Below are 25440 nucleotides of genomic sequence, written 5' to 3' on the forward strand. Positions count from 1 at the left end.
TCCTTCATATTGAAAGGACTGCTGTGTATATGTGTGTGTATTGTTGCTGCTATACTTTTACACAGGAAGCTGCCGAAGAAGCTGATTCATCATCTTCGGTGTAAAATATGCGACTGATGGGTGAGGCAGTGTGGCTGGGTGGAGGTGGGGGCGGGGCTTAGTTTGTCAGATTTCAGTTCTCCAAGTGTATTTAGGTAACAAGAAAGTAGGAGGCAAGGATGTACAAGAAAATAGGAGATTAAGATAAAAATGATAATTAAAAGGATGCCGATAAGGATATCATCATCTGGCTTCCTGCTTCTCTCAGTCGTACTCGGGCTGTGAGCCACTGGAGGTACATGAAAGCATTTTATAAAGTCATGGAGAAATTCAGCAAGAGTATAAAACCAAAGAACATCCTTCTCTCAGCAATAGATGATTTTGAGTTCTTGGTGAGTTCTCCAATGCAGGAATCTGATTGGTTGTGTTACGAGGCATGCGGTTGTGCAGTAACGACAGATCACAATCCGATTTCAGTCAGGAACCCTAAAGTCAGAGGAACGTTATTTCCACATGCTATCATATATCTGGTGGTCTGGATCTACTCTGGGATCTCCCATGACCTTCCACTTGCAGGTGTGCTCCTAAATGCCTTCACTAAGTTGGCGTAAGCTCCAGCACTGAACAGAACCGCCACTGTATCAGTGCCACACAGGAAAACTGATTGTGAGGCACAGAAGGAGGAGCTGGTGTGAAGGTGAAAACATGTTCACAACACTGTGCAACTGTGCAACAGATGCCCAGGCTTTCTGAAGGTCTTAAAAGTTTTTCTTTGGACATGGACTTAACACAACACACTGCCCACAAGTCGACAATCTACCAAAGAACAAAATTTAAATTGTAGCTTTATCTTTGTTATAACAAACCTGTCACAAAACACAGTTTGTTTCCATTTCTTTAGTTGAAAATATGAAAAATGTCAAAGAGGCTCTGCCATGGTTTGGGGCCACATTTAAGTCAGTGGTGCGTGAGATCTTTTTAAAACTGATGGAATTATGAGCACACAAAAGTACCATCAGATTTTGATCCACACCATCTGGAAAGTATGTCATTGGTAATGACTTCAAAACACAGTAAACACAGCATAAAGGAATACTAACAGTCATGGACTGGCCTCCCCAGAGCCAAACTCAAACAACAGAATGGAACATTATTCTGCTCACCTCAAGAAAACAAGCTCTGCAGCTGTGGATGGAGGAAGATAATAATGCTTGTTAGGTAAAGTGTGATCAGCTGTGTGATCAGCTGTGTGTAATTACCTGCCTCAAGAGTGTCACACAATCCTCAAAGGAGAGAAGGTGATGATCAGCTTTCAACTACTGCCATACATGTAATTGAGAATAAAAAGGAAATAAAGAACAAGGGAGTGTCCTGCGTCCAGGGCATTTTCAAGTTTGGGCAGGAGCTGAATAGACCATGTTAAACCTGACAAAAAAGGGGCATTATTACAGTTATTATTATTATTATTATTATTATTATTATTATTATTATTATTATTATTATTATTATTATTATTATTATTGTTGTTGTTATTGTTGCAGCAGACAAAGAAACAGACACAGCAAACAGAACAAAAGGCAGGGATATCCAAAGAAGAGCTTTGAATGTGCTTCAAGAAGCCCAGCAAACTATTTCTGAAGACTATTTAAAGAAAGCCACCTCAGAAAGTTCAGACTGTGCTGAATAATATCAGTGGTTGAACAAAATATTGATTTTCAAGCTCATTACAAATGTACAAACTGTTTTTGCCTGGTGTACTAAATTTTTAAATATGGTTGACAGAACAATTTGATATGACTGGATGTAGTATGACTTGTACAAGGTGTCTGCGTGTGTTTAATGATGAAGAACCTGTTACTTGGCAAATTTTCTGGGTTGATTTTGAGATGAAGGACTTCATTCTTGAATCTACATGAGATCAGAGAAAGTCAACGTGAAGTGAGCGGACCTTGAGTTAACCTTTCCTCAACTTTGATGTGTGTGATTGTAATTACTACCAGTGAGAGCGTCTGAAATGTTCTATAGCAACCAACCATTAGCTACAAATCGATGCATGATGCAGGAATGTGGACAAACCTCCCTCTCCCTGGCCACTTCTTCTTCCAGGGCAACAGTCTTATTGCGGTTTATGAAATAGTGAGGACATTTAATCTATTTAATGTGTTCCTGGAATTTCCACCTTCCACCATTTGCATGAACACAATTTTTCCATCAGACCATTTTCACGTCTACTGATTCATGTCCATGTACACAAAGTGAATATTTTCCACTTTTAGAGGGCCAGAAGTCTGCATTTGGAAGCAGAGGAGTGGGTGGCATCATGAATGATTTCACCACTCAAACCAGAGACCATGGTTTGACTGCCAGACTTGACACATTTTTTTTTCATATTCTATTTTTTTGTAAATGAGCTTTGTCATGAATATTTCACATTTTGCTATGAGACTGGGGTCTCCTAGGGAATACTGAGGTCTTCTCAAGCCATTCCAAGAGGCATAATCTCCAGTGTGTTGTGAGTCCGCAGCTGCTCCTATATAGACAAGTCTGATAAACCTTCCATACAAGGTGCCCAAAAGGCATTCTAATCTGATGTCCAAACTTACTCTTTTGATGGAGAGGAGTAGCAGCTCCACTCTGAACTCGTCCTGAATGGCTAAGCTGATCACTGTAAGGTTGAGCTCAAAACCTTTTTTAAGCAAGCTTATTTCTGCCACTTGTATCCAGAGTTTCTGACTATGAATAAAGTAGAATAACCAAGCAGTCAAAAGCCCAAATAATTGTTGTAGTTACGTCTAGGACCCCAATTGTACTTGTAGGCAGGCTACAAACTTCAAGCAACTGTTCACCAAAAGGAATAATCACTCATGAAAGATAGAATAATGCATTTGAACACAGAAATAGTCCTTGTTCTCATCCTTATACACTGGGAACAAGGATCATGGAAACAGGCAAACAGGATGACGTGACAGAAAGTTTCCAAGTCTTTATGTGGGGAAAAAAAAGTCTACACCACAGAAGAACCTATAATGGTTACACAAATCAGGAAAATGAGCATTAGAATCTGACAGGAGACAGGTTATATACACACTGTGAGCCAATGAGACACAGGAGGGAGCAAAGCACAGGTGAAAAAGACAACAGCAGGTGAAGCCAGTAAGGTGGGTCAGATAATGAGAGAGGAAGGAAAAGAACAGGAAGCAAAAGTAGAAATGGGATCACAACCAGATAAAACAGGAATCCAAAACTCAACATAACAAAAACCTTGGCCGTGGAAGGCATCTCTGCCACCGAGTCAGGCTGTAAATTACGCAGGTGTCTAACCAGATTTGACCTTTGATATATAAATGTCACTACTCCCTCATTTTATACTATTTCAGTAAAACTTAATCACAATGTGAATGTGAAATCTTGAGTCATTGCCAAAAACATTTTTTGCAAGCTCACAGGGACCTTGACCTTTTACTATGGAATGCTAATCAGTTCATTGTTGAATTTAAGTGAATGTTTATGCCAAATTATATATCAGCAAATATCCCTCAAGGCATTGCTGATATATTGCTTTCATATAAGAATTAGATGCAGGATGGTCAGTGAGCTTGACCTTCGTTGCAGAGGCTTAAAAAGTAACTCGTGCAAAAATGCATTATGTCCAGATGAAGCTCCGTGCAAGCATGTGAAGGCAGAAGCAATTTTACAAAAGATAACATGAACGTTGACCCCATGTTAATGTTTGCTCACTTCTACTCAAAAAAAAATATACATATATATTTTTGTAAACTTCAGACAGGAATTTTTCATCCTTCCTTCCTAAGAATTTTATAAGTTTTATCTTGGGTGCCTTAAAAAAGAGGTGCTTATGATTTAAAGCTTCCGTCGAGACAGCACAACTCACCACAGATCACGTGTTTTGGCTTCATGGAATCCCCATGGATATCGTTTCTGATCGGGGTCCTCAATTCACTTCCAGCATGTGGAAGGAGTTCTGTTCTTCGATTTGAGCCCAGATTAGTCTCCCTTCTGGGTTTCATCTTCAGACTAATGAGCATACCAAGAGAATGAACCAACCCTCTGATGTGCAGTATCATCCAACACATCCACCTGGAGCAGTCAACTGGCCTGGGCTGAATACGCTTACAATTCACCCACTTTATCTGCAGCTGGTCTCTCACCTTTTGAATCATCTTGGGGGTATCAGCCCCCTCTGTTCCTATATGTTGAAGGTAAGTACTTAGTTTCTTCAGTGCAGAACCAGCCTTCGCTGGTGTCGTTGGCTTTCAGAATCAGAATACTTTAATAATCCTTAAGGAAATTATATGAGGAGGGATGCAGGCGGCAACCTAAGAACCTCACTATCGTCCAGGCTGAAAGGTTTGGCTTTCTACAAAAAAATGTAGAATCTGGCAAATTCTCTCCAAACCTTGTTGTAACTAGGGGTGGGAATTTAACGCCTAAATTCCACTTAATTAATTTGAAATAAAAAAATAGCGCGTTTCAGAAAAAAATAATGCATTTAATCACACTTTGCATTCCAAGCAAAGGGGAACTTTTGTCAATGCACGATTTCCTGGTAAACCAATTACATCGATCCAAACATCAGAGCTACAAAGATTCAGAAGGAATTGCGTTGCTAGGACAGATCAAATTTTTTCTTTCAAAAGACTACTTGACGGAAACCTTGATAAAAGCAGTGTTTTGTGCAAACTGTGCAAAAAGGAGTTTGCATGCCACCAAAGCACTTCAACCTTGCGGTACCATCTAAATGCAGCAACATGTTGCAGCGAGCACAGAAACTGTGGGAGCTGTTAGCGCTCGTAGCACGAGTACCAACAAAAGGTGTTGGCAGCCCAAACTTATTGAAATGACAGGCTTCAGGACCAAAATCAGTAAGTCAACATCGCACAAAGTTACAGATTCTCTCGTAAAATGGATTGTTCTGGACTGTTGCAGGAACAGTGTAAAGACAAAGAGCTTCCTCCCCTCTTCATTGTCTTCAGACTCTGATTCAGATGAGGAAGCCCTGTGTAACAGGGCCCTGAGTTTGTACAGAGTGAAATCCACCATCAGCAAGACAGACCGCCCACTGGAGTGGTGGTCCAGCCGAGCAGGGACCCACCCACAGCCGTCTGTCCTGGCCTGCAAGTATTTGATTAGTCCTGCCACTTCCCTCCCATGTGAGAGACTGTTCTCACTTGCAGGTCACATAGTAACAACAAAGAAAGCTGCCTTGAGCTCTGAAAATGTGAACATCTTTCCCTAAATAAACTGGGTTTTTCAGTACACATGACACTGCTTTCCCAAAAATCAGTTACATATATATTTTTGTTACATTGATATTCCAAACTGGAGTTGTCATCCGGGAAGACAGGATATATCCTGAAGAGTTTTCTAGTCATTCACAGGCCACATAACGAGAGATAATCATTCACACTTTCACACCTTACCTATATGTATTTAGACTTTCTAAGGAACCCAGAGTACGCAGAGAATCCGGAAATAATCTGTCATAAACAGGCACAGGGAGAACTCCACACTGTCTGCATTTAGGTTCTCTAGTTACACAAAACCTTTTAAAAAAGGGAGTAGATATTAACCTAACCCAATCCCAACCTGAACATCCAGATTCTCTAAACCATTAGTTGTCAGACTGAAAATAGAAGTGTCATTTTTGAAGGGTGTGGTTTGTGGCTCAGCTGCAGCGGAGGGGTGGAGAAGTGGGTTCAGGGTGTGGTGCCAGGGGAGGCTGACTCACACATCTGACCTAATTGGGTCTCCCCTGTTAATGATGTTGCTGGGACCGGAGGCAAGAGTGATGAGGGCCACAGAAAACAGAGGAGCAGGAAAGCTGCTCCTTTAAAAACTGAAAAATAAAAAAGATGCTGAAACACTAAAACGCTATGGTCGTCAGGTCCTTCATTGTCAAAATCTTTAAGACCGTATCCCAAAACTTTTTATGTCTTTAAAACGTTCAAAAAACCAAATGCCTTAACATTAGTCTGAGACAGTATGCTTTAAACATACAGTCCAATTATATCACAGTGCTTATCTTGAATAGCAAATATCATATACTGTGCATTTAATGGTGTTGATTGTCCAGTAACCTTAATCAACTTAAGCCCTCAGTCACATAAAGACAAAAAGGCAGCATTATGCAACTGGAAAACACCAACTTTCACATGTCACATTTCTCCCCTTTGCATGCATCTACACAACAGCTAACTCTGACAGAAGCTTTCACAGCCCTGCACACAAGATTGTTGGATAACCTGCTTTGGAAAGTTAGTGCAAATCATTAATTTTATATTCAGTTGATGATTGCATTCATCAGACATAAACTCAAACATCAGCTGAATATAAAATTCAACCTCTGTGGGCTACTCTTTGAGAGACCAGAGGTTTACCAGTAACTGTGACATCAACAACCTTTATGAAACAGGAATATTTCTATCTAACTTTACTGCACTCAGTGTAATTGTTGTTGAGATATTTCCCTCTGAACCAAAGTGGACAGAAAATCTGTAAGATCACAGTGTTAGCATGGGTAGAAATTAACAGGTTAAGAGAGTCAAAGGTCTTTCTCAGGTCAAAATCAATACTGCGTGTTTGTGAAGACCTCGATTCCACAGCAGCTCCTCCTCCGCCTCCTGCTCTGTGTATTTTTTTAAATGTCTGTAAAGGCTCAGAGAACGAATGAATTTATTAACTTGCTTCAGCTGAGTGCCATGTTAGATAGGTTGCCCTCTGACACACACACTGCAGAGTGGGTGAGCACAGTATTGATCTGAAACATCTCATCTCAGCACCGGATTACTCTATCAGAATGAAGGAGGGAGCGATCAGACAGCAGAGCCAGGGAGAAGCTGCTGATGAAGAAGACATACGAGATGAGGTAGATGTGTTAAACCAATCGACTTCTTTCAAACCTTTATTAAAATGTAGTCCCACACAACCTTCGTTAACCATTTGTCTCTTCTGTTAATGCTCCAACATCTCTGTTCCTCAACCAGCTCTGCCTCGTTAGCAGCCTTACCACTCCTCGTTAACTGTAATTCCTCTCCTCATTAAAGAAAGGCAGCTCTGAAAAAACAGTTTCAGTGTAATGAAAAAGTTCCTCACAGGATCTGAGAAGAAGAAGAAAAAAGCTCAGCTCTGGGGTTTTGGATTTCCTTTAGAAGTCTGGGTTTCAGGAAGAAACCAAGTATCTGGCACACTTTCAGTCCAGTGGGGACCCTCTTCAGGAAAATTATCCTCCTGATGAAGTGTGCTTTATATAGAAATAATATACCATAATTTCATCACACATACTGGATGGTGCTAGTTCATGTGTGTGTGTGTGTGTGTGTGTGTGTGTGTGTGTGTGTGTGTGTGCACGCTAATTAATTCACCCACTCCCAGCATTTTAAGCGTTTAAGCCAAGCCTGGGGTTTATAGTAACTCTGGATATTAAGCAAATCTCATAGTGAAGTGTGTGTGTTTCTGTTTGTGTGTGTGTTTCTGTTTGTGTGTGTGTGTTAGCATTAGCTGCATTGCTGTATCAAGCTAATCCTTAAGATAACAGTGAGCTTTGTGCACGCACACATGAACACACACTTCTAAGCAGACTATCACTTGGACCGTCCCTGAACACCGGTATTGTGTTTATCTGACGTTCTGAAGCTCTGCTCAGAACACAGTTACTGTTTTTAAATAATAACCAGCTGTGGTTTCTTTACCATGTGTCTTACTGCTTTGCTGGTTAGTCATCAGATTAACATATTTAATGAGCTCACGCTGGCACCTTTATAGGATGGCAGTTATATGCACTCTCATAGTACCATGCGTCTCAGTCCCACAAATAATCTACGCCTGGCTTTATATTTATTGCATTACCTTTAGTATTGTCATGCTCTCACACAGACTTTCTCTTTTGTGTGACGTTTAAGGAATTAGGTTAGTGCACAAAGTCGACTGTAACCGGGTTTCTGGCAGCTGGAGCAGTAAGCTTTAACTAACAGGTTGCTGTGCTGTGATCGAGCTCTGTTAGTATGCCAGCTGCCGTATTGATTCAGAATTGATCCAAACAGCAGCTACCAGCGAATAGTGGACCACGGGTGGTGGAAACACTGAGACCAAGTCTGACTGGTGGTGGATTTTGGCTCAGCGTGTGCTAAAAATACTAAAAAGTTCCCTCAGAGACTCCTCTGGTCACTTCAGATGTCAAAAAGTTGGCATGTTAATCAATTCATTGTGATCTTGATGAAAAACCAATTAAAACTGCAGTTTTATACCATTGTTCTATCGAAACACGGCAGAGGAAGTCAATGAAGAAAACAAAGCTTCAACTGATGTGAGTGTGTTTGAAATTCTACTGATATTTTGTTATTTTGCAGTTTTTGATGCCTAAAAGCTCTTAAATTAGGAAATGAGCAAAATTTTCTAATGTATGAAAGCAATAAATTATAAAATTATGTGTGTGTTTATGGATTTGTCTCATTTATATAACCATCACTTGAAGTGACATTAGCCAGCTTTTAGTTTTTAATGTTACAATAAATGTCCATATGGTTAATGGACTGTAACACTTATCCAACGTATTCCCATGGAGGTCAAGGACAGAGCAGGAAATCAAAATATCAGTGAAGACTCAGAAACCTGAGCCACTGGTCCTCCTTCCCTAGAAGTGAAGACGAATTTAGATTTCTGGATGTGAAAATCAATGTTATACATCTCTTTGCACAGATTCATGAATCCATGAATCCATAACTGTCATGAACATTTGAATTCCACGTCAGAGGGATGAGTTTAAAATACCTTCGTGTTTTTGTGTTTAAAGCACCGAACAGCAGCCGCTGTCCTGCTCTGCTCATCGATCTGTCAGAATCATTACTCTTAGACTCAGCTCGTGTTGTGTCACAATAGCGGATAGTTTCCTGTCTGCAAAACAGACGGCCATTCACAGTTGCCTGGATGGATCAAATAACAGCACCTCAATGAGTGCAGTAATGCATGTCATTACAACTCATTTCACAAATTTGGACTGACTTTCAATGAGCAATCAGGCATCTTCAAACAGTTTTGGAATCCAGCGTCTCATTTGTGAAGATACTCTGGTTTAACTCATCGGGCTTATTTAGGCAACACTCACAGTCCAATGAGGCCGTCCATGTAAAATAATCAGTTTCTTCAGACAGGCAGCTTTCTGCTCACCACCAAACATTTTAATCTGCTGCCGTTTTGTAAATCTGACCACACAGCAGGAAAAATAAAAGTACTAGTGGATGAACAAATCCAGATGTAGGATTTGCTTGATTTAGGCCACCAACATGTCCTCCACCTCTGATTCTGTTGCTCTTTACACTCAGTACTCATTTATATTCATCTCAAGTCAACAATAATCGAGCTGTTCCACTAATAATGTCATGGTCCTGGGTCATTTTGGCCCAGCGTTTTGTGTTTCCTTGAAGTTCATTTTTGTGCTTTGTGTTTATTCTGATTTTGTATTGGTTTAGGGTTGAACCTGTAGTTTGGTGTGTGTATTCAGCCCTACCTGTGTCTGTCCTTGGTGCTCTGTTCATGTCCCCGTGTTGTGTTGTAAATCAGTCTGTGTGTTCCTGCTTTACTTTGAAGGCTCATGTTCTGGATTTCCTATTCTATTTTGAAGGTCTGTGTCTGTTGTCATTGTGTTCAGCTTGTGTCCTCCGGTCCTCATGTGTATTAGGTTCAGCTGTTCTTCCCTCCTGTGTGTGATTACCTGATTACCTTGTGTGTGTATATTTAGTGGGTGTCGGTCTGTGTTCATTGTCGGCTCGTCTGCGTTCTATGGTGTTCCTGTCTCTGCGTCTCTCTGCCCCGCACCCCTTTTGTATGGTCTCAGGTTTGTCATTTAGTTCTCCCAGTTTAGGTTTCTTCAGTTGTTTTGTCATGCCTCACTGCCTGTTTCTGCCATTGTCACTTTGTAAATAAACATCACTCGTATCATCAGTCACTGCTGCATTTTGGGTCCTCCCTTTCCTCCACACCACACGGCTCACTCCGCCAGCCGTGACAAATAAAGCTTAAAAGCTTTAAAGAAGACATACATGTAGCCTTGGTAAACTAAATGTTGAGATTTCATCTTTTATTTTTTTGTTTACAAAACACTTTTTTAAATTATTTTCATTGATCATGTTCCTCTAAATAATGATGGAGTTATTTTAAGCTTTCTTAAGTCAGTATAATTTTGGCCCAGAGCACGCTTCATAACGAGTGTTTCTGTTATTTTGTCAGCTCATGTCTCAGATGATAGACTGGATCCAGCTCTCTAAATATTGCACAAGGTTGTATTAATATAATATTACATTTGCTGCATCATTTCCTTTATGTCCCAAACAAGCAAATATAATAAAAAAAATCACCATGATTACTAATGATAGTTTTATACGGATGCTCAGCAGCATTTTGCTCATTAGTGGAAACACTTTTTATCCAAACAGAAATCACAAGCCTCTGTGACAAGTGGAGAAATCACCAGGTGTAAATACCTGGTTATTGTTGGTTAATACAACACAGCAACTTGAAATGGAATTAAATTTTCTATATCTGCATGTGCATCATTAGGCAAAGCTATAAGCTAACTGTCTCAAATATTGTAGAGCTTGAATACATAAATGCAGGTTCTGGTACAAAAACATCAAGTTAATTAGCTGAAATCACTGATATTATCTGCATAAAAGCTTAAATGGAGAATACAACTCCTGACATTTTCCATGACCAGCTACAGTGGAGGTCAGCAAACTTCAAAGGAGCCGTTATTGAGTAATTTTTGATCCCAGAAAAATCTGTATGATGTTGAAACACATGTTTGAGCTTTAGAATAAAGGTGCTGCAGCCTGTAACATATTAAAATTACAGGTAAGTGTAAATCGTTAAAATCTTTTAGAAAATGGGACTAATGGGTCATGTTTTTATAGCAAAAATATCATGATTTTGTTGTATTCATAATTAAAGCAACAAAAGAATGATTTATTAAAAATGGTTTTTCATTGACAAGAAAACAGACCAAGCATGGATTAGGGCTGGACAATATGTAAAAATTTTCCAACCGACAATCGTCAGTCTAATAATCGACGATGGGCGATACATTCGCGCATGCGCAGACTTTTTGATGGGCAGATCAATGTAATCATGCACGGACTGATTACACAGAATTTCAAACATGGACGACCTAATGTCCCAAAAAATTAGGGCTGTCAGCATTATACAGATACAGATACCGGCTGCTTTGCACATCTCTAGCATTGACAGAGACATTTCAGGGATTTAGACTCGGTCTGCACTCCAGATGGGTTAATTGTTAATCATGTTAGTCATGATGACAGCGCATTAATGCTGACAGCACTAAAAAATATATATAAAGCTGCCAATTTCGGATGAAAGAGATAAACCTAAAGATGTAACCAAAGCGGTCTGTCGCTTGTGCAGATGTATAGTGCGAGCAAGTACTCAAACACGACTAACTTGCATGAGCATGTACATGTCCACCATCCAGCTGAGTATGCTAGGCTATCAGCAGCTTCTGCAGCTCCATCAAGCATTTGGGCGCACTCTGAAGAGGGTGCATTTGCTCGCAGATGAAAAAGGGTGTTGTTAAAGCAGCACTATTATTTGGACTTTTGACTGCTTCTATTAGCTCCATCGTTATTAGCAATCTTACTCATGGGAAAATAAGTAAATAAATCGCCCTTGTAAAAACAATCAGACTCAGCCTATCGTCAGTAGTCGATATATTCATCCAATCGCCCAACCCTAGCGTGGATTCAAAGGGTCTGTGTGTATGCTTAGATTTGAATCTGTAGCCATGCAGACCGGTGTCCTGCCTTTAATGGGTCACCCCTGACTTCTGTCAGTGGAGCAGAGCTGACGCTCCTCCTTCAGACATTGGCTGAAAAGAAAACTCTAACCTGAGACCACACAAGTTCATCGCTGGTGTATTTTCAAAATTAACATCGATGGGCTCATCTGACCCGCTGCTCTCACCGTCGCTCATCTTAAATGGTCAGATTGAAGACCCTGCCTAAATGCTTGTTACACTTAAGTCTTAATAAGTGATTTAAGCGCATGAAAATCCATGCGTTGAACTCTGAGCCATTCAGACTCTCTAAGCAGCTTAATTTTAGCCAATGCAGTTCATTATAATAGACCCACATGTCTGAGACAGGTCTTCAGAATCAGGTCAGAGTGCCCCAAAATCATCACAGTTAGCTTCTTTGTCAGATATTCCTCCTTGAACATGGCAATCATTCTAGATTTGCTTTATGTCCTCTTCATAAAATAATGTTGATCACTGTGTATTATGTTACCATTAGCAAGTCTAAATATATAACACAGAATAGAGAATTCATCATTTCCTATAATGACTCTCTTTATCACACAGTTTTATCGTATTCATGCTGCACTGGTCTATGTGGCAGCTCTCTTGCTCATGGAGCCAATCAGAATTGAGTAGTATAAAAGTGAGGAATGAGTTAATTATGTCTCATCACTGGCTAAAGCTCTTCTCAGGCAGAGTCCTTATGTGGTAATGTCTTTACTCTGTCCAATCACAGCTGAGCTCAACGTTTTTCCAAACAATTAACCACAAGTTTGTGTTTTTCACAATACGTTGAAAAGACGTTGGAATCCAGTACACACACACACACACACATACACACACATATTCGTGCATGAAATAATAAATGTATCAGCACACAGTCTGTTTCCCATCTGCACCATGGGGAAGAAATCTGATGTGGAAACTGCAGCAGAGGCTTATGGGAAATTCATAAGGAGTTTTATATGTACGCCCGTGTGAGTGTGTGTGTGTGTGTGTGTTTGAGACAAGTGGAACACACACAAAGACATGCACACACAGGCGTATGGCATGTGGAGTGTGAGTTAATCAATGTCGTGAATGTGAAGCTTTGACCTTTTCAAGCTGAACCACCTGCTGGTATAGGAAAAGTGTGTGTTTCCGTGTGTGTGTACCGTCTCTCTCTCTGCATTGTGTATGAGCTCCTGAAGAAGCCCAGCAGCTCGTCCTCGATGGCAGCATCAAAGCTCACGTTTAGCCGGTAAACCCTCATCGGCTTCATCTCGCGGTGCAGCGCCACCACGTACATCTGATTGGCTGGGAAGGGGAAGTGTCGGTGGATACGCATGACTCCGCCCCCGGGCCTGTTGGAAGGACGACCTCCAACACCGCCCTCAGCAGTAACTGTCACCCGGTCCACCTGATGGATGGAAGAGAAAATAGGATAAAGACATCCACACACCAACTGTGTCTCCACAACAAGACTCATCTACAAGTGCAGACCAGAAGAGTGAAATATGTTTGGATATGCTATAATCAGATTTCCTGTTTTATTATCATTAAATAAATAAAATCTTGGTAGCGATAATAGCAAATCACCCAGAAACGCAGTAATCCATCAACAAATTGAGTTAAGGAGAAGCCTTACAGCAAGGAAACATGAATGCGAACAGCGCAGGATTTAAACATTTAAAAGCTTCAGGATATTTAAAATTCATTTTGATGAGTGACACTCGATGTTAACAGCAAATCTGCAAAGAAACTCTGCAGGGGTTGTTTAATAGGATGCACGTGTACACGCGTACTCGTGCATCCTAAACTCCTCAAACTCAGACACACGCTCACTCACATCCAGAGCACCTCTGAAAGCTGCTGACTTCCTGTTGCTGCTCATGTTTATGTCATTTCCCGCCTGAAACATGACAGCAGTGGTTGATTTCTGAGGTGGATTAAAGCAAACAGCAGCTGATCCTACAGGTAAGTGTGTGGGAAATGTCTGACCTAGGGCTGTGTGATATGAACAAAATCTCATATCCCGATATAAGAATTCTATCGTCCCGATAACGATATAAATCACAAAAATGTAACATTTTCTGTAAATTCTGTGAATCTCAGGCAGCTCAACTTGTGGGAAGTGTTTCCAGCTGCGCGTCATGTAGCTGGAGTCGAGTGTTTTAACTGATGCATGAAACTATACATTTTTAGGCATAAGTTGTAACGGCCGCCGTTTTCTTTGTAAGTATTTATTACACGGCGTGCTGCGGGGAAAAGCCTGTTCTAACGTTTGAGTTTAAGGTTTATTTTTTAACACCTGGCGGCTCTTTTTTACTTCTCATCCATAAATAATCTGCTCTTTCACGTGATTTCATTTATTTTGAAAAGTCTCAACAGGATCTTGAGCTTTATTGTGAAAGGTTTATGTGGAACATAAACAAGCGATGCTGTTACCGTCGTTGTTGCTAACCACAACGCATAAAAACAGGCGCTTGTCCGTCCGTATGGTGGTTATATTAAATATAAGAGAAAGAGAGAACTTTAAGAAATTAATATAGCCACTACAGTGACCATCAAAACGGTGAAAAAATATTACCGTAAACAGTTTTGCGGCACCACGAAACAAATGACAGCGTAAAATGAAACGATACTTTTTTATATCATCATCAGATATATATCGTTATATCGAACAGCCCTAGTCTGACCTTTTCAGAAAGAAAGTGAGAAGCAGCTCTTCCAAAAGGTGGTGACTTTAAAATCAAGACTTTACCTGAAAGCAGTCTGCAAATAAGTTATTCAGTGTTCAAAAGAGAGGAGGAAAAAGAAGACGAGTCGACTACCAAAGGTAGAACATAGTTCAAACCTGAGCTCAGTCTAGTGGGTGAGGTTAAACACGGGCTATTTAGGTGATAAGGCGATAGATCTTTCAGCCCAATTCTACTTTTTCTACATAATCCATCATACAAAATGTAATCAAATGGAAAAATCTCTTTTTTTTAACTTGTTTTATCAGTTTTAATCTTTTAACTTTATGCATCAAGCAAAAATGTAATTATATGCAACATTCTGAGTTGAATAAATTAGTTTAACATTTAAACCTATTTTCTGCACATTCCAGCACATAAAATAAAATATTTTTTTTGTTTACACTCACTCTTTCAAATAGATGCAAGTAAAACACAGCAGAACATAAATAAAGTGAAAGACTCAGCGGTCCTGTTGCTCTATTTTCACCTATTAAGCAGCACTGCGGTAGGCGGAGGTTTACCCTGGTGCAGGTGTGCCGCGGTCAGTTGAAGAATCCGCGACTTTCTCTGTGAGTTTCCCATTACCTCGTTGCGCACTCGGTGCTTGCTCAGAAGTTTAGGGGTTTTTTTCGCTGTAAAAAGAAGTTTTCTTCCCACGCACAACGGACGCTAATGTTTTTGTCACTTTTTATGGAATCAAACTCAAAGTAAGGTCAGTACTTCCACGCTTTAAACGCTTGGCAACAATAACAGGAATGCAACCAGCTAGTGACCCTTTGACTTGATCCCCTTGTTGCAAAGAGATCTGCTGGGTTGTGCTCATCAGCACAGACTCAGTTTGATTGCAGCATGTTGGCAATCTGTCTGCATTTCTAAGTAAGACAACAATTATTTGCAAAACTTCAGTAATCTCTATGAGAGTGTGTACAAAAGGCCCCGTAGTTATGGGTTTATTCTGTTCAGTTGTTAGTTCACCTGTAGTTTTTAGAGTGGCCAGTAGAGGTCACCCCACCGCTTTGTATGAGAGACTATGTCCAGGGAGAGACGTGGGCAAAGCACCTGAGCTTTTCTGCTCCAGATTACTGGCAGAGAATTGGTTATCCCGTGAGAAGTGTGCGTTAATGAGCAACGTAAGTTGGTGATGTGTGAGGATGTGATAATAAGATGTGTTTGGGACTGTAACCAAGGTTAGGGGGGAAATGACTATGTTTCTGTCTGTGCCGCTAGCGGGTGCTAAGCTAAGCTAAGCTAAGCTAACTTTCCTGCCGTGTGGTTGGGTATAGCTGTGTACCTGGTTAGCTCTCTCAGGGGGTCTATGTGTGAGTCGTGAGTAATATATGGCCTATGGTATTAAAGGGGATGTTAGTTTATTTCCCGCCTGTGTTTATGTTGATGTACTCTGGAGATATTGTTGTGAACACTTTAGTAATGTAGCATTTTCTTTCTGTTCCGTTCAGAGACCACACACACACACACACCCATGCCCACGCACCTAAACCTGTATGCAATACCTGCTCCTCTGACAATCCCTGTTACCTTCAACTGTGTGAAGTCAATACAAGAGTCTGCACTATCCTCGGTGTCTTCATTGTCTCCCTTCTGAACATTCATCCGGGCCTTGAGCAGTGTTCTGGCCGACACTCCAGGGAGTGGTAGCTGCAAACCTGAACTAGCACCTTACAGTCCTTCCAGTACAAGCTATCTACCCAACATTAATGGTCCTTCGAGCCGGATGTAAGCTGCTTCTACCCTAAAAAGATGGATGATATTCAGAACTTCTCAGCTCTTGGTGCGCGCCCACGGCGTAATGTACGTCGTCCCCTCCGCTATGTAGCTTATGAGACTGACTTCCCCGGGCTTGGTGCAGGTTACCAGGAGGAAAGTGAGACAGGAGGCGACAACCATTCTTCCCACCATCCTCCGTCTGACCCCTCTGATGACGGCTCACACGGCCATGTCACACCATTGAGAGCAGAGTTAGAAGATATACAGCGTGAAAGGTTCCTGTTCCAGCAGTCGCATGACGAGATGAGAGCCGGGCTGGATAATTTCCAGGCCCTTCATGCTAGTTTGCTGCAGTTGCTGGACCGTGCAGAGAGTGTGCAGCTCAGTCCACCGCCCAGAGCCCCTGCTGTTCATCTCCAGCCACCCCCTGCTGAAGAGGAAGAGGACTGGCCTCCACCACCTCCTCCTGTTGTGTTCAAGGAGGAGTCTGTCTCCAGCCAGGGTCCAGTTGCGGACCGCATCGATACGATGCTGAAAGAGCTCCAGGATCTGAAGAGGGAGTCTATGGCTGCACAGGAGAGTCAGATCATCCCCCCACATGAATCTAGGCCAGGTTTCACTTCTCCTCAGCCAAGGATCACCTACCCTCCAGCGCCGCCTCCGAGAGCACACCCCCCTCCATTGCAACCACTGCCAACTCCATCCCCGTCCTCATCTACTCCTTTCTTGACCTACAGGGGGCCTCGTCCAAGCATTCCCAAGCTCTCACGCCGTGATCCTGGGGAATTTGCTCGTCTAAAGATGGCGCTAGAGAACTTATTGCCCCCGGAGAGTTCAGAGCTTTTCAGGTACCAAGTCTTGTTAGATCATCTACACCTGGAGGAAGCAAAGTTGATAGCGGACGCTTACCTCCATTCTGCCACGCCCTTCAGTGACACTATGAACGCTCTTAACGACAGGCTTGGGCAGCCCCACCAGCTTGCCCTGAGAAGAATTGCTGCTGTCATGGACTCACCTGACATCCGCCGAGGGGATGCAGCCGCATTTGAGCGATTCTCTCTCCACATCCAGTCGCTCGTGGGCATGCTGAAGACTTTAGGCCCTGATGGGGAGGTCGAACTCCAGTGTGGCTCCCATGTGGCTCGACTCCTTAGTAAGCTTCCTTCAGAGCAAAGAGCTGATTTCCGTCGGTGCATGTACAACCATTCTGGTCAGGCTTACACCCTGGATGACCTGGCTACCTGGTTAAAGTACGAATCCTGGTGTCAGGACTATGACGGCTTGCCCACTCCAGCGATCACCAGAGAGAAGCCTGATGTCAGACCAAGCAGACGCTCTGTTGCGGTTCTTCACAGTGGAGAGAGCTCACCCAGGTCACTAGGTACCACTCCAAACAAAGCTAGGCAGCAACCCTACTGCGCCTTTTGCGATAACCGTGCCCATCACCTGAGTCAGTGTCAGGAGGTCATCAAGCTGAGTCGCGAACAACTCACAGACTGGATAAAGACTAACAAGAGGTGCTGGCGTTGCGCACGCTCCCATCAGGCAGCACAGTGTACCCTCAAGAAACCCTGCAGCCTGTGTCAGGGTCGTCATCTGCAGGTCCTTCACGACGTGAATTCGAAGTTCTTAAAGCCACATGGCTCAGTGTCTGCTCCCCCACGAGAAGGTGAGAATCCTACGGGCGTCCTGTACCTCGATCATCCTACAGAGAGCGGCCAAGTCCTGTTAAAGGTTGTCCCAGTCATCCTTCACCATAATGGCAAGACTTTGAGCACTCACGCAGTTTTGGATGATGGGTCAGAGAGGACTATGCTGCTACCCACCGCTGCCCAGAAGCTTGACCTTCAAGGCATCCCAGAGACACTTCCATTGCGCACTATCAGGCAAGATGTGCAAACTCTGCAAGGATCATGTGTCTCATTCGAGATTTCCCCTGGTGGCAAACCTAAGCTGAAGTACAAAGTCCGCAACGCCTTCACCACCACCCGTATCGACCTAGCCGAGCACAGCTACCCAGTGGAGTCCTTGCAGCGGAAGTATAGACACCTCCGAGGCCTGCCTCTCCAGTCCTTCAAGAAGGTCAAACCTCTCCTTCTGATTGGCAGTGACCACCCACAGCTCATCACTCCAACTGAAGCTGTCCGTCTTGGTCCACCGGGTGGTCCCGCCGCTATGTGCACCAGGTTAGGATGGACACTACAGGGTCCCTCCAGCCTTATAGGTTCCTCTTCGCTGCCACAACAGTGCCTCTTCACGACTGCCCTTCCTCCCCAGGTGAGTGAGCTACTCAAACATGTAGAGAAGTTATGGCAGGTAGATGTTGTCCCGGTGCCAGAAGGCAAGGTGGTTACCCGTTCAAGAGAAGATAACTATGCAGTTAGCCTGCTAGAGCAGAAGACAGTTCGTGTAGATGTCGAGGGCATCCAACGCTATGCCACCCCCCTCCTTCGCCGCGAGAACATGCCACACCTTAAAGCTAGCCCTAACGCTGTCGTTCCCAGTTTGAGAAGTGTGGAGAGAAGGCTCCAGAAAGATCCAGAACGAGCTAAGATCTACCGGGCGGAGATAGAGAAGTTGGTCCAGGCCGGTTCGGTGGTTAAGGTGTCCCCCTCTGAGGTTGCTCAAGCAGATGAGTCATGGTACATCCCTCACCACCTTGTTAGCCACAATGGCAAAGATCGCCTTGTGTTTAACTGTTCGTTCCAGTTCCAAGGCCAAGCCCTCAACGAACATCTTCTACCTGGGCCCACCCTGAGCGCATCGCTCCTTGGTGTCCTCTTTCGCTTTCGAGAGCATGCCGTAGCCATCAGTGGTGACATTAAAGGTATGTTCCACCAGATTCGCCTTCTTCCCGAAGATCGTTCCCTTCTGCGGTTTGTGTGGCGGGATCTACACCCCGAGGAACCGGTGGCCGTTTATGAATGGCAGGTCCTCCCCTTCGGTACAACTTGCAGCCCATGCTGTGCAACCTTTGCTCTGCAGCGCCACGCCAGGGACCACACGGAAGGAGATGATCCGCTACGTCACTCTGTGGGACAGTGCTTCTATGTTGATAACCTTCTCCAGAGCGTGCCGACCCCTGAAGAAGCCCGGGACCTAGTGGACAGGCTAAGAGCCCTCCTGTCTTCTGCTGGATTTGTCCTTCGCCAGTGGGCCAGTAATGAACCCAGCACCATTGGCCACCTACCTGAAGACCTCAGATCCACAAGTGCAGAACTTTGGCTCACTCAAGACAAATCAGACACCTCTGAGCCAACTCTGGGCCTTAGCTGGCACTTCCCCACGGACACCTTGGGTTACAGACACCGCAAAATCAGTTATGGCGCCCCCACTATGCGGAATATTTATAAGGTTCTCGCAAGCCAATACGACCCACTGGGCTTTATCCTACCGTACACCACCCGAGCCAAGATGCTGGTGAGGCGCCTTTGGGATCAACAGAGGGGATGGGATGACCCGCAGCTTCCGCCAGAACTACTCCAGCAGTGGAAAACCTGGGAAGAGGAATTGCCGTTCCTTGCACAAGTCCTGCTTCCTCGCCCGTATCTCCCAAAGCACATCACGGAGTCAGTTAGTGAGAGAGAGATTCACATATTCTGTGATGCGTCAGAGCAGGCTTATGGCGCAGTGGCCTACATGAGAACAGTGACAGGTGATGGCAGCTCACATCTAGCCTTCCTGATGGCTCGCTCCCGTGTTGTCCCTAAACGCATTCTCTCCATGCCTAGACTTGAGCTGTGTGGTGCCCTCTCCGGAGCTCATCTTTCCCGTCTCCTTAGAAATGAGCTCACTCTGGACATAAAGAGGATAGTGCTGTGGTCTGACTCCACAACTGTACTCACCTGGTTGAGGTCCCAGTCATGCCACTTCAAGGTCTTCGTCGGCACCCGCGTGGCAGAGATCCAGGAATTCACTCACTCGCACACCTGGCGCTATGTGGACTCAGCCCAGAACCCCGCAGATGATATAACCCGGGGGAAGTCCCTTCTCGAGCTGACCAGACCCAATAGATGGAGTCAAGGGCCTCCTTTCCTGCTCCTAGGTCCAGAACAGTGGCCTCCAGAGCCAAGTGGCACCCTGGCTGAGCCTCCAGGCCCATCTGAGCTCCGTAAAGAGACCTTTTGTGGATTTTCTACCACCTTTGACCCCGCCACTTCGAACTTCAGCAAATATGACACCTGGACACAGCTGCTGGAAGCGGCTATTACGCAGTTGCATGGGGCGGCCAAAGGCGGTGGAACTTCATCGGCTTATGACTATGTTCGAGCAGAGATGGATGTCCTGAGAGAAGCTCAACAGGAGAGCTTCCCTGAGGAGTATCGACTCCTTAAGCAGGGGAAATCCATCAGTCGCAGCAGTCGTCTCCTTGCACTATCCCCTGAGTTTGACCACGAGAATGAGGTCATCCGTGTAGGTGGGCGTCTTCGCCGCTCCGAAGATCTCGCCTTTACCAGCTCCCATCCTTTAGTTTTGGATCCGACACATCCAGTCACCCGCCTGTTCATCCAGGATGTCGACAGTCGCCTGCGCCATCCAGGGCCAGAGAGGGTCTTCGCGGAGATTCGGTGCACTCATTGGATCCTGAGAGGCCGGGAAGCAGTTAGGCGTTTTCAAAGGACCTGTCTTGAGTGCCGCAGATGGAGAGCCCGACCGACTGTTCCCAAGATGGCGGACCTGCCAGTTGCGCGCCTCCGCGTTTACAAACCTGCCTTTTATTCGACAGGCGTGGACTGTTTTGGACCCTTTGAGGTCAAAATCGGGCGCCGTGTGGAGAAGAGGTGGGGCATCATCTTTAAGTGCCTAACTATCAGAGCGGTCCACCTTGATGTCCTAACCTCCATCGATACGGATGCCTTCCTAATGGCACTTCGCCGTTTCATTGCCAGGAGAGGAACTCCAGCTGAGCTGTACTCAGACCAAGGGACCAACTTCCGTGGGGGAGAAAGGGAACTGCAAGCACCTTTTGCAGCATGACCTCTGACCTGCAGAAGCTCCTGGCTCCCCATAAGATCGTCTTCCACTTCAATCCACCAGCGGCTCCTCATTTCGGGGGAGTGTGGGAGCGGGAGATTAGGTCTGTCAAGACGGCACTCTACACTACAGTAGGATCCCAACCCCTTCAAGAAGAGGTCCTCCACACGGTCCTTGTGGAGGTGGAGGGCATCTTGAACTCCAAACCACTAGGTTATGTCCCGTCTGACATCAGTGATCCTGATCCAGTGACCCCCAACTGCTTTCTGATGGGGCGGCCTGACGGAGCACTTCCTCAAGTGGCTTACCCCAGAGAAGAGCTCCTGAGTCGCCGGAGGTGGAAGCACTCCCAGGTGCTGGCTGACCACTTCTGGTCTCGATTCGTCCGGCTGTACCTTCCAAGCCTGCAGCTTCGGCAGAAATGGCGGTCATCCCCCGCAGATGTCACAGAAGGTTCGGTGGTGATGATCGTAGATCCTCAGCTGCCTCGTGCTTCCTGGCTCGTGGGCTGCATCTCCAAAGTCCACCCCAGTCCCGACGGGCACATCAGGTCTGCTGACATCAAGGTGAAGGACCGGACCTTCACCCGACCTGTGGCGAGGCTGGTGGTGCTGCCTGCCCTCCCGAACGAAGACAAAGGACAATCACCGTGACTTTGTTTGTAAAATTGCCTTTTGTTGTGAGCAAATGTACTTCATACATTTGGGGGCGGCTGTACAAAAGGCCCCGTAGTTATGGGTTTATTCTGTTCAGTTGTTAGTTCACCTGTAGTTTTTAGAGTGGCCAGTAGAGGTCACCCCACCGCTTTGTATGAGAGACTATGTCCAGGGAGAGACGTGGGCAAAGCACCTGAGCTTTTCTGCTCCAGATTACTGGCAGAGAATTGGTTATCCCGTGAGAAGTGTGCGTTAATGAGCAACGTAAGTTGGTGATGTGTGAGGATGTGATAATAAGATGTGTTTGGGACTGTAACCAAGGTTAGGGGGGAAATGATTATGTTTCTGTCTGTGCCGCTAGCGGGTGCTAAGCTAACTTTCCTGCCGTGTGGTTGGGTATAGCTGTGTACCTGGTTAGCTCTCTCAGGGGGTCTACGTGTGAGTCGTGGGTAATATATGGCCTATGGTATTAAAGGGGATGTTAGTTTATTTCCTGCCTGTGTTTATGTTGATGTACTCTGGAGATATTGTTGTGAACACTTTAGTAATGTAGCATTTTCTTTCTGTTCCGTTCAGAGACCACACACACACACACACACACACCCATGCCCACGCACCTAAACCTGTATGCAATACCTGCTCCTCTGACAATCCCTGTTACCTTCAACTGTGTGAAGTCAATACAAGAGTCTGCACTATCCTCGGTGTCTTCATTGTCTCCCTTCTGAACATTCATCCGGGCCTTGAGCAGTGTTCTGGCCGACACTCCAGGGAGTGGTAGCTGCAAACCTGAACTAGCACCTTACAGTCCTTCCAGTACAAGCTATCTACCCAACAGAGTGACTGCAATCAATGCAGTTAGAGCTGAACTGTTTGGAGACCGGTTGACTCCCACTAGGCAACCTGGCCAACTTCTTTTCCTCTCATTTCTAAGGTAAACGAGAGGAAATTCATAGTTGACCTCAATAAACATTTTTGCTGGGTTTGTGTTCTCTTTTGACATTTTATGATTCGTGCACGATGTTCTCATTGCACACTGGGAGATCTGATTAAGAGTAAAACACGCCTCCTCGCTCATAAACTAAGATGCTGACAGGCAAACTAAGGGCATCAGAACCTGGAGGTAACATCACAGTAGTTTTGTCCATGTTTATTAGCACAGTCCCAATTTACCCTTTATTATCCACTTTGCTGACATTAATACCAAAGTTATAGAAGAGAAGCCAAAAATCAACTTGATAGATATTCTGTAGTCTGCAAATAAATAAATAATGGCACAGTGAATTATTCCATTTAATTTATCCCCATTAGAGTAATTAAGTGTTGAGCGATGATCAAAACATTGCATAGATCCAGTAAGTCTCACAGCAGGTGTTCAAACCGAGCTGTCCTGAGAGAAAGCACCCTCTGCTGTTCAGGTAGATCAGCGCAGTCAGGCAGCAAACCCAAAACGGTTAAAAACCACAGAAATGCACCAGCTTCAAGCATTTGCAGTTTGTCAGGTGGCATGCATTGCTCAGCAAACCCTGATTTACAGCCAGCTGTTGTTCCGAATGCTGGAGCTGTCGCCATGGTGACGTGACAGGCACCATGTGTACAACAAAGGGTGTATCTGAGAGCAGCTTTGGAGAAAAAAAGTATCATCATCTGAGCGTTTTTCACCAAAGTAGTGAGGAAGGAGTGTTGAAAGAAAGAAAGCTCAGCAGATCTCAGAGTGTTTGTTCGCCTGCCAACTTTACCCACATTCATCCATATTTCATTGTGCCGCTCAGGAGTCAAACTGACCAGGTGATGAAGAAACAGACAGTCGGCAGCTGTGGAGAATTAATACTGAAGGAAGAGGAGAGCACCTGTCTCATTAAAGGCCCTGGAAAGCCTCACAGGTGCTCTGACTTTTCCTGGCTGATTAGACCTGCGCCCAGGTTGACGCTGAGTGGGGATTTACTGGTAATTAACTGAAATGTCACTAAACTCAGTGCATTAAAGATGATCATCCAGGCAAACATATAACTTAGAGGGATATGTTAGTCAAGAACTCTCTGTACACACCCACACAGTCCTGTGAAGAGGGCTAATCAGCCACAATAAGTGCAAACACTTCTGTGGGTGTAGCGTGAGAGCATACTTAAAAATAATATCATAAGGTCTGCATATCTGCTGCTCGTGTTAATCAGTTTTTTGTCTGAAGCGATGCAAAGAAAAAAAATTAGGAAGGTAAATTTGAATGTCAAGGAAATGCAAATTGTCTGAGCGTAAGCCAGAATTGTGCATACCTCCCAGAGGAACGAGGAGAGTTTAGGGAAAAGGATTCTCTCGATGAGCAAACTGCTACTCACAGTTCTACCATCACTCACAGCAGCCAAATATGACCAAGGTCCATTCATCAAATGCTGAATTTCACAAAGTCCTGATTTCCCGAAGTATAAAGTGCTTCACCAAGAACATCTGCCATGATTTGTCTGTTCCATTAATGTGGTTCTAATGTTTTAACTAACATGGCACCTTTTTAAAAAACAACAACAACAACAACAATTCTTACCTAAATACCTTAATTGTTTGTTTTCAGGCAGACTGAGGGTAAGACCAGAACTTATCCAAGTGGAACAGCCATCTTGCTGATTGTATTAAAATTGAAGAATGGGAATACTTGCCACCTGACCTAATGAGCCTGCGTATTTATCCATGCATACTGGCTTGTTTGCATACATAATATAACACCATTCATTGGTAAATTTGAACCCTAGCAATATGGCCCCAAAGTGGAATGATTGGTAAATATCCCAAGTTGAAATAAGCTCCACTCATCCTTTGGCATTTAACTTAATTGCCTTCTTATTGCTTCCTTATTTAGTGTTATACAAAGGCTCTTGGCTTTGAAATATACGTGAGTATTTTTATGTTGTTTTTTTATTACTGGGTGAGGCCCAATTTTCAGACTATGTACAGTATATGGATATCATAAATCAAAATATGAAAATGCACATTAAGAGGTCACACTATTTCAGAGTCCACAGAAATGCAGTGAGTCTCAATGAAGTGTGCAGGGAGCCAGAATGTATAAATCAATAGTAGGGATTGTTATGATTTTTGGAGATTTAAATACAAGTTTCTTAATCAAATAGTTTACCCAGCTTTTAAAAGGCTTAAAAAATATTCTTTCTTGGTTTTACTTATGCAGGTGGCAGTTTGTAGGACTTATGGCACTGCTAAACTAAGTAACACAGGTGGTTTATAGATGTTTGCTGACTGTTGCTGAGGGAAATCAGTCACAAAGAGGACGCTGCACCAAAAACCTCCTTGTGATTGCTTTTGCTAGTGGATTGCTAACACAAACAAACTAAGGACTACTGCAGCACTCTACTGATGACCAAAGCGAGAAGGGCTACAATGTAGCACAGTGTACCTCTTTGCATTCAGTTTCACCCACCAATAGGAAGCATTCTCTTGTAACCACTTGCCAACTAGTTGGGGAATACATATTTTTCCCAAGAAACTGGTGGTG

General features: G+C 44.0%; 1 protein-coding gene across 1 annotated transcript in view; it reads right to left on the reverse strand.

The window, feature by feature from the left end:
* The window catches only part of LOC146689318 (thyrotropin-releasing hormone-degrading ectoenzyme-like), a 277193-nt gene that overhangs the window by 241217 nt on the left and 10536 nt on the right, over positions 1–25440 (reverse strand). The window contains exon 2 of the mRNA XM_085437338.1: positions 13018–13262. Coding sequence (XP_085293464.1) covers positions 13018–13262 — 245 coding nt within the window. The remainder of the gene's footprint in view (positions 1–13017; positions 13263–25440) is intronic.

Source organism: Copadichromis virginalis, linkage group LG17 (genome assembly GCF_057382275.1).
Source record: "Copadichromis virginalis isolate Kocher_CV1m ecotype Utaka linkage group LG17, C_Virginalis_male_GT1.1, whole genome shotgun sequence".
In the NCBI taxonomy this organism is placed as follows: Eukaryota; Metazoa; Chordata; class Actinopteri; order Cichliformes; family Cichlidae; genus Copadichromis; species Copadichromis virginalis.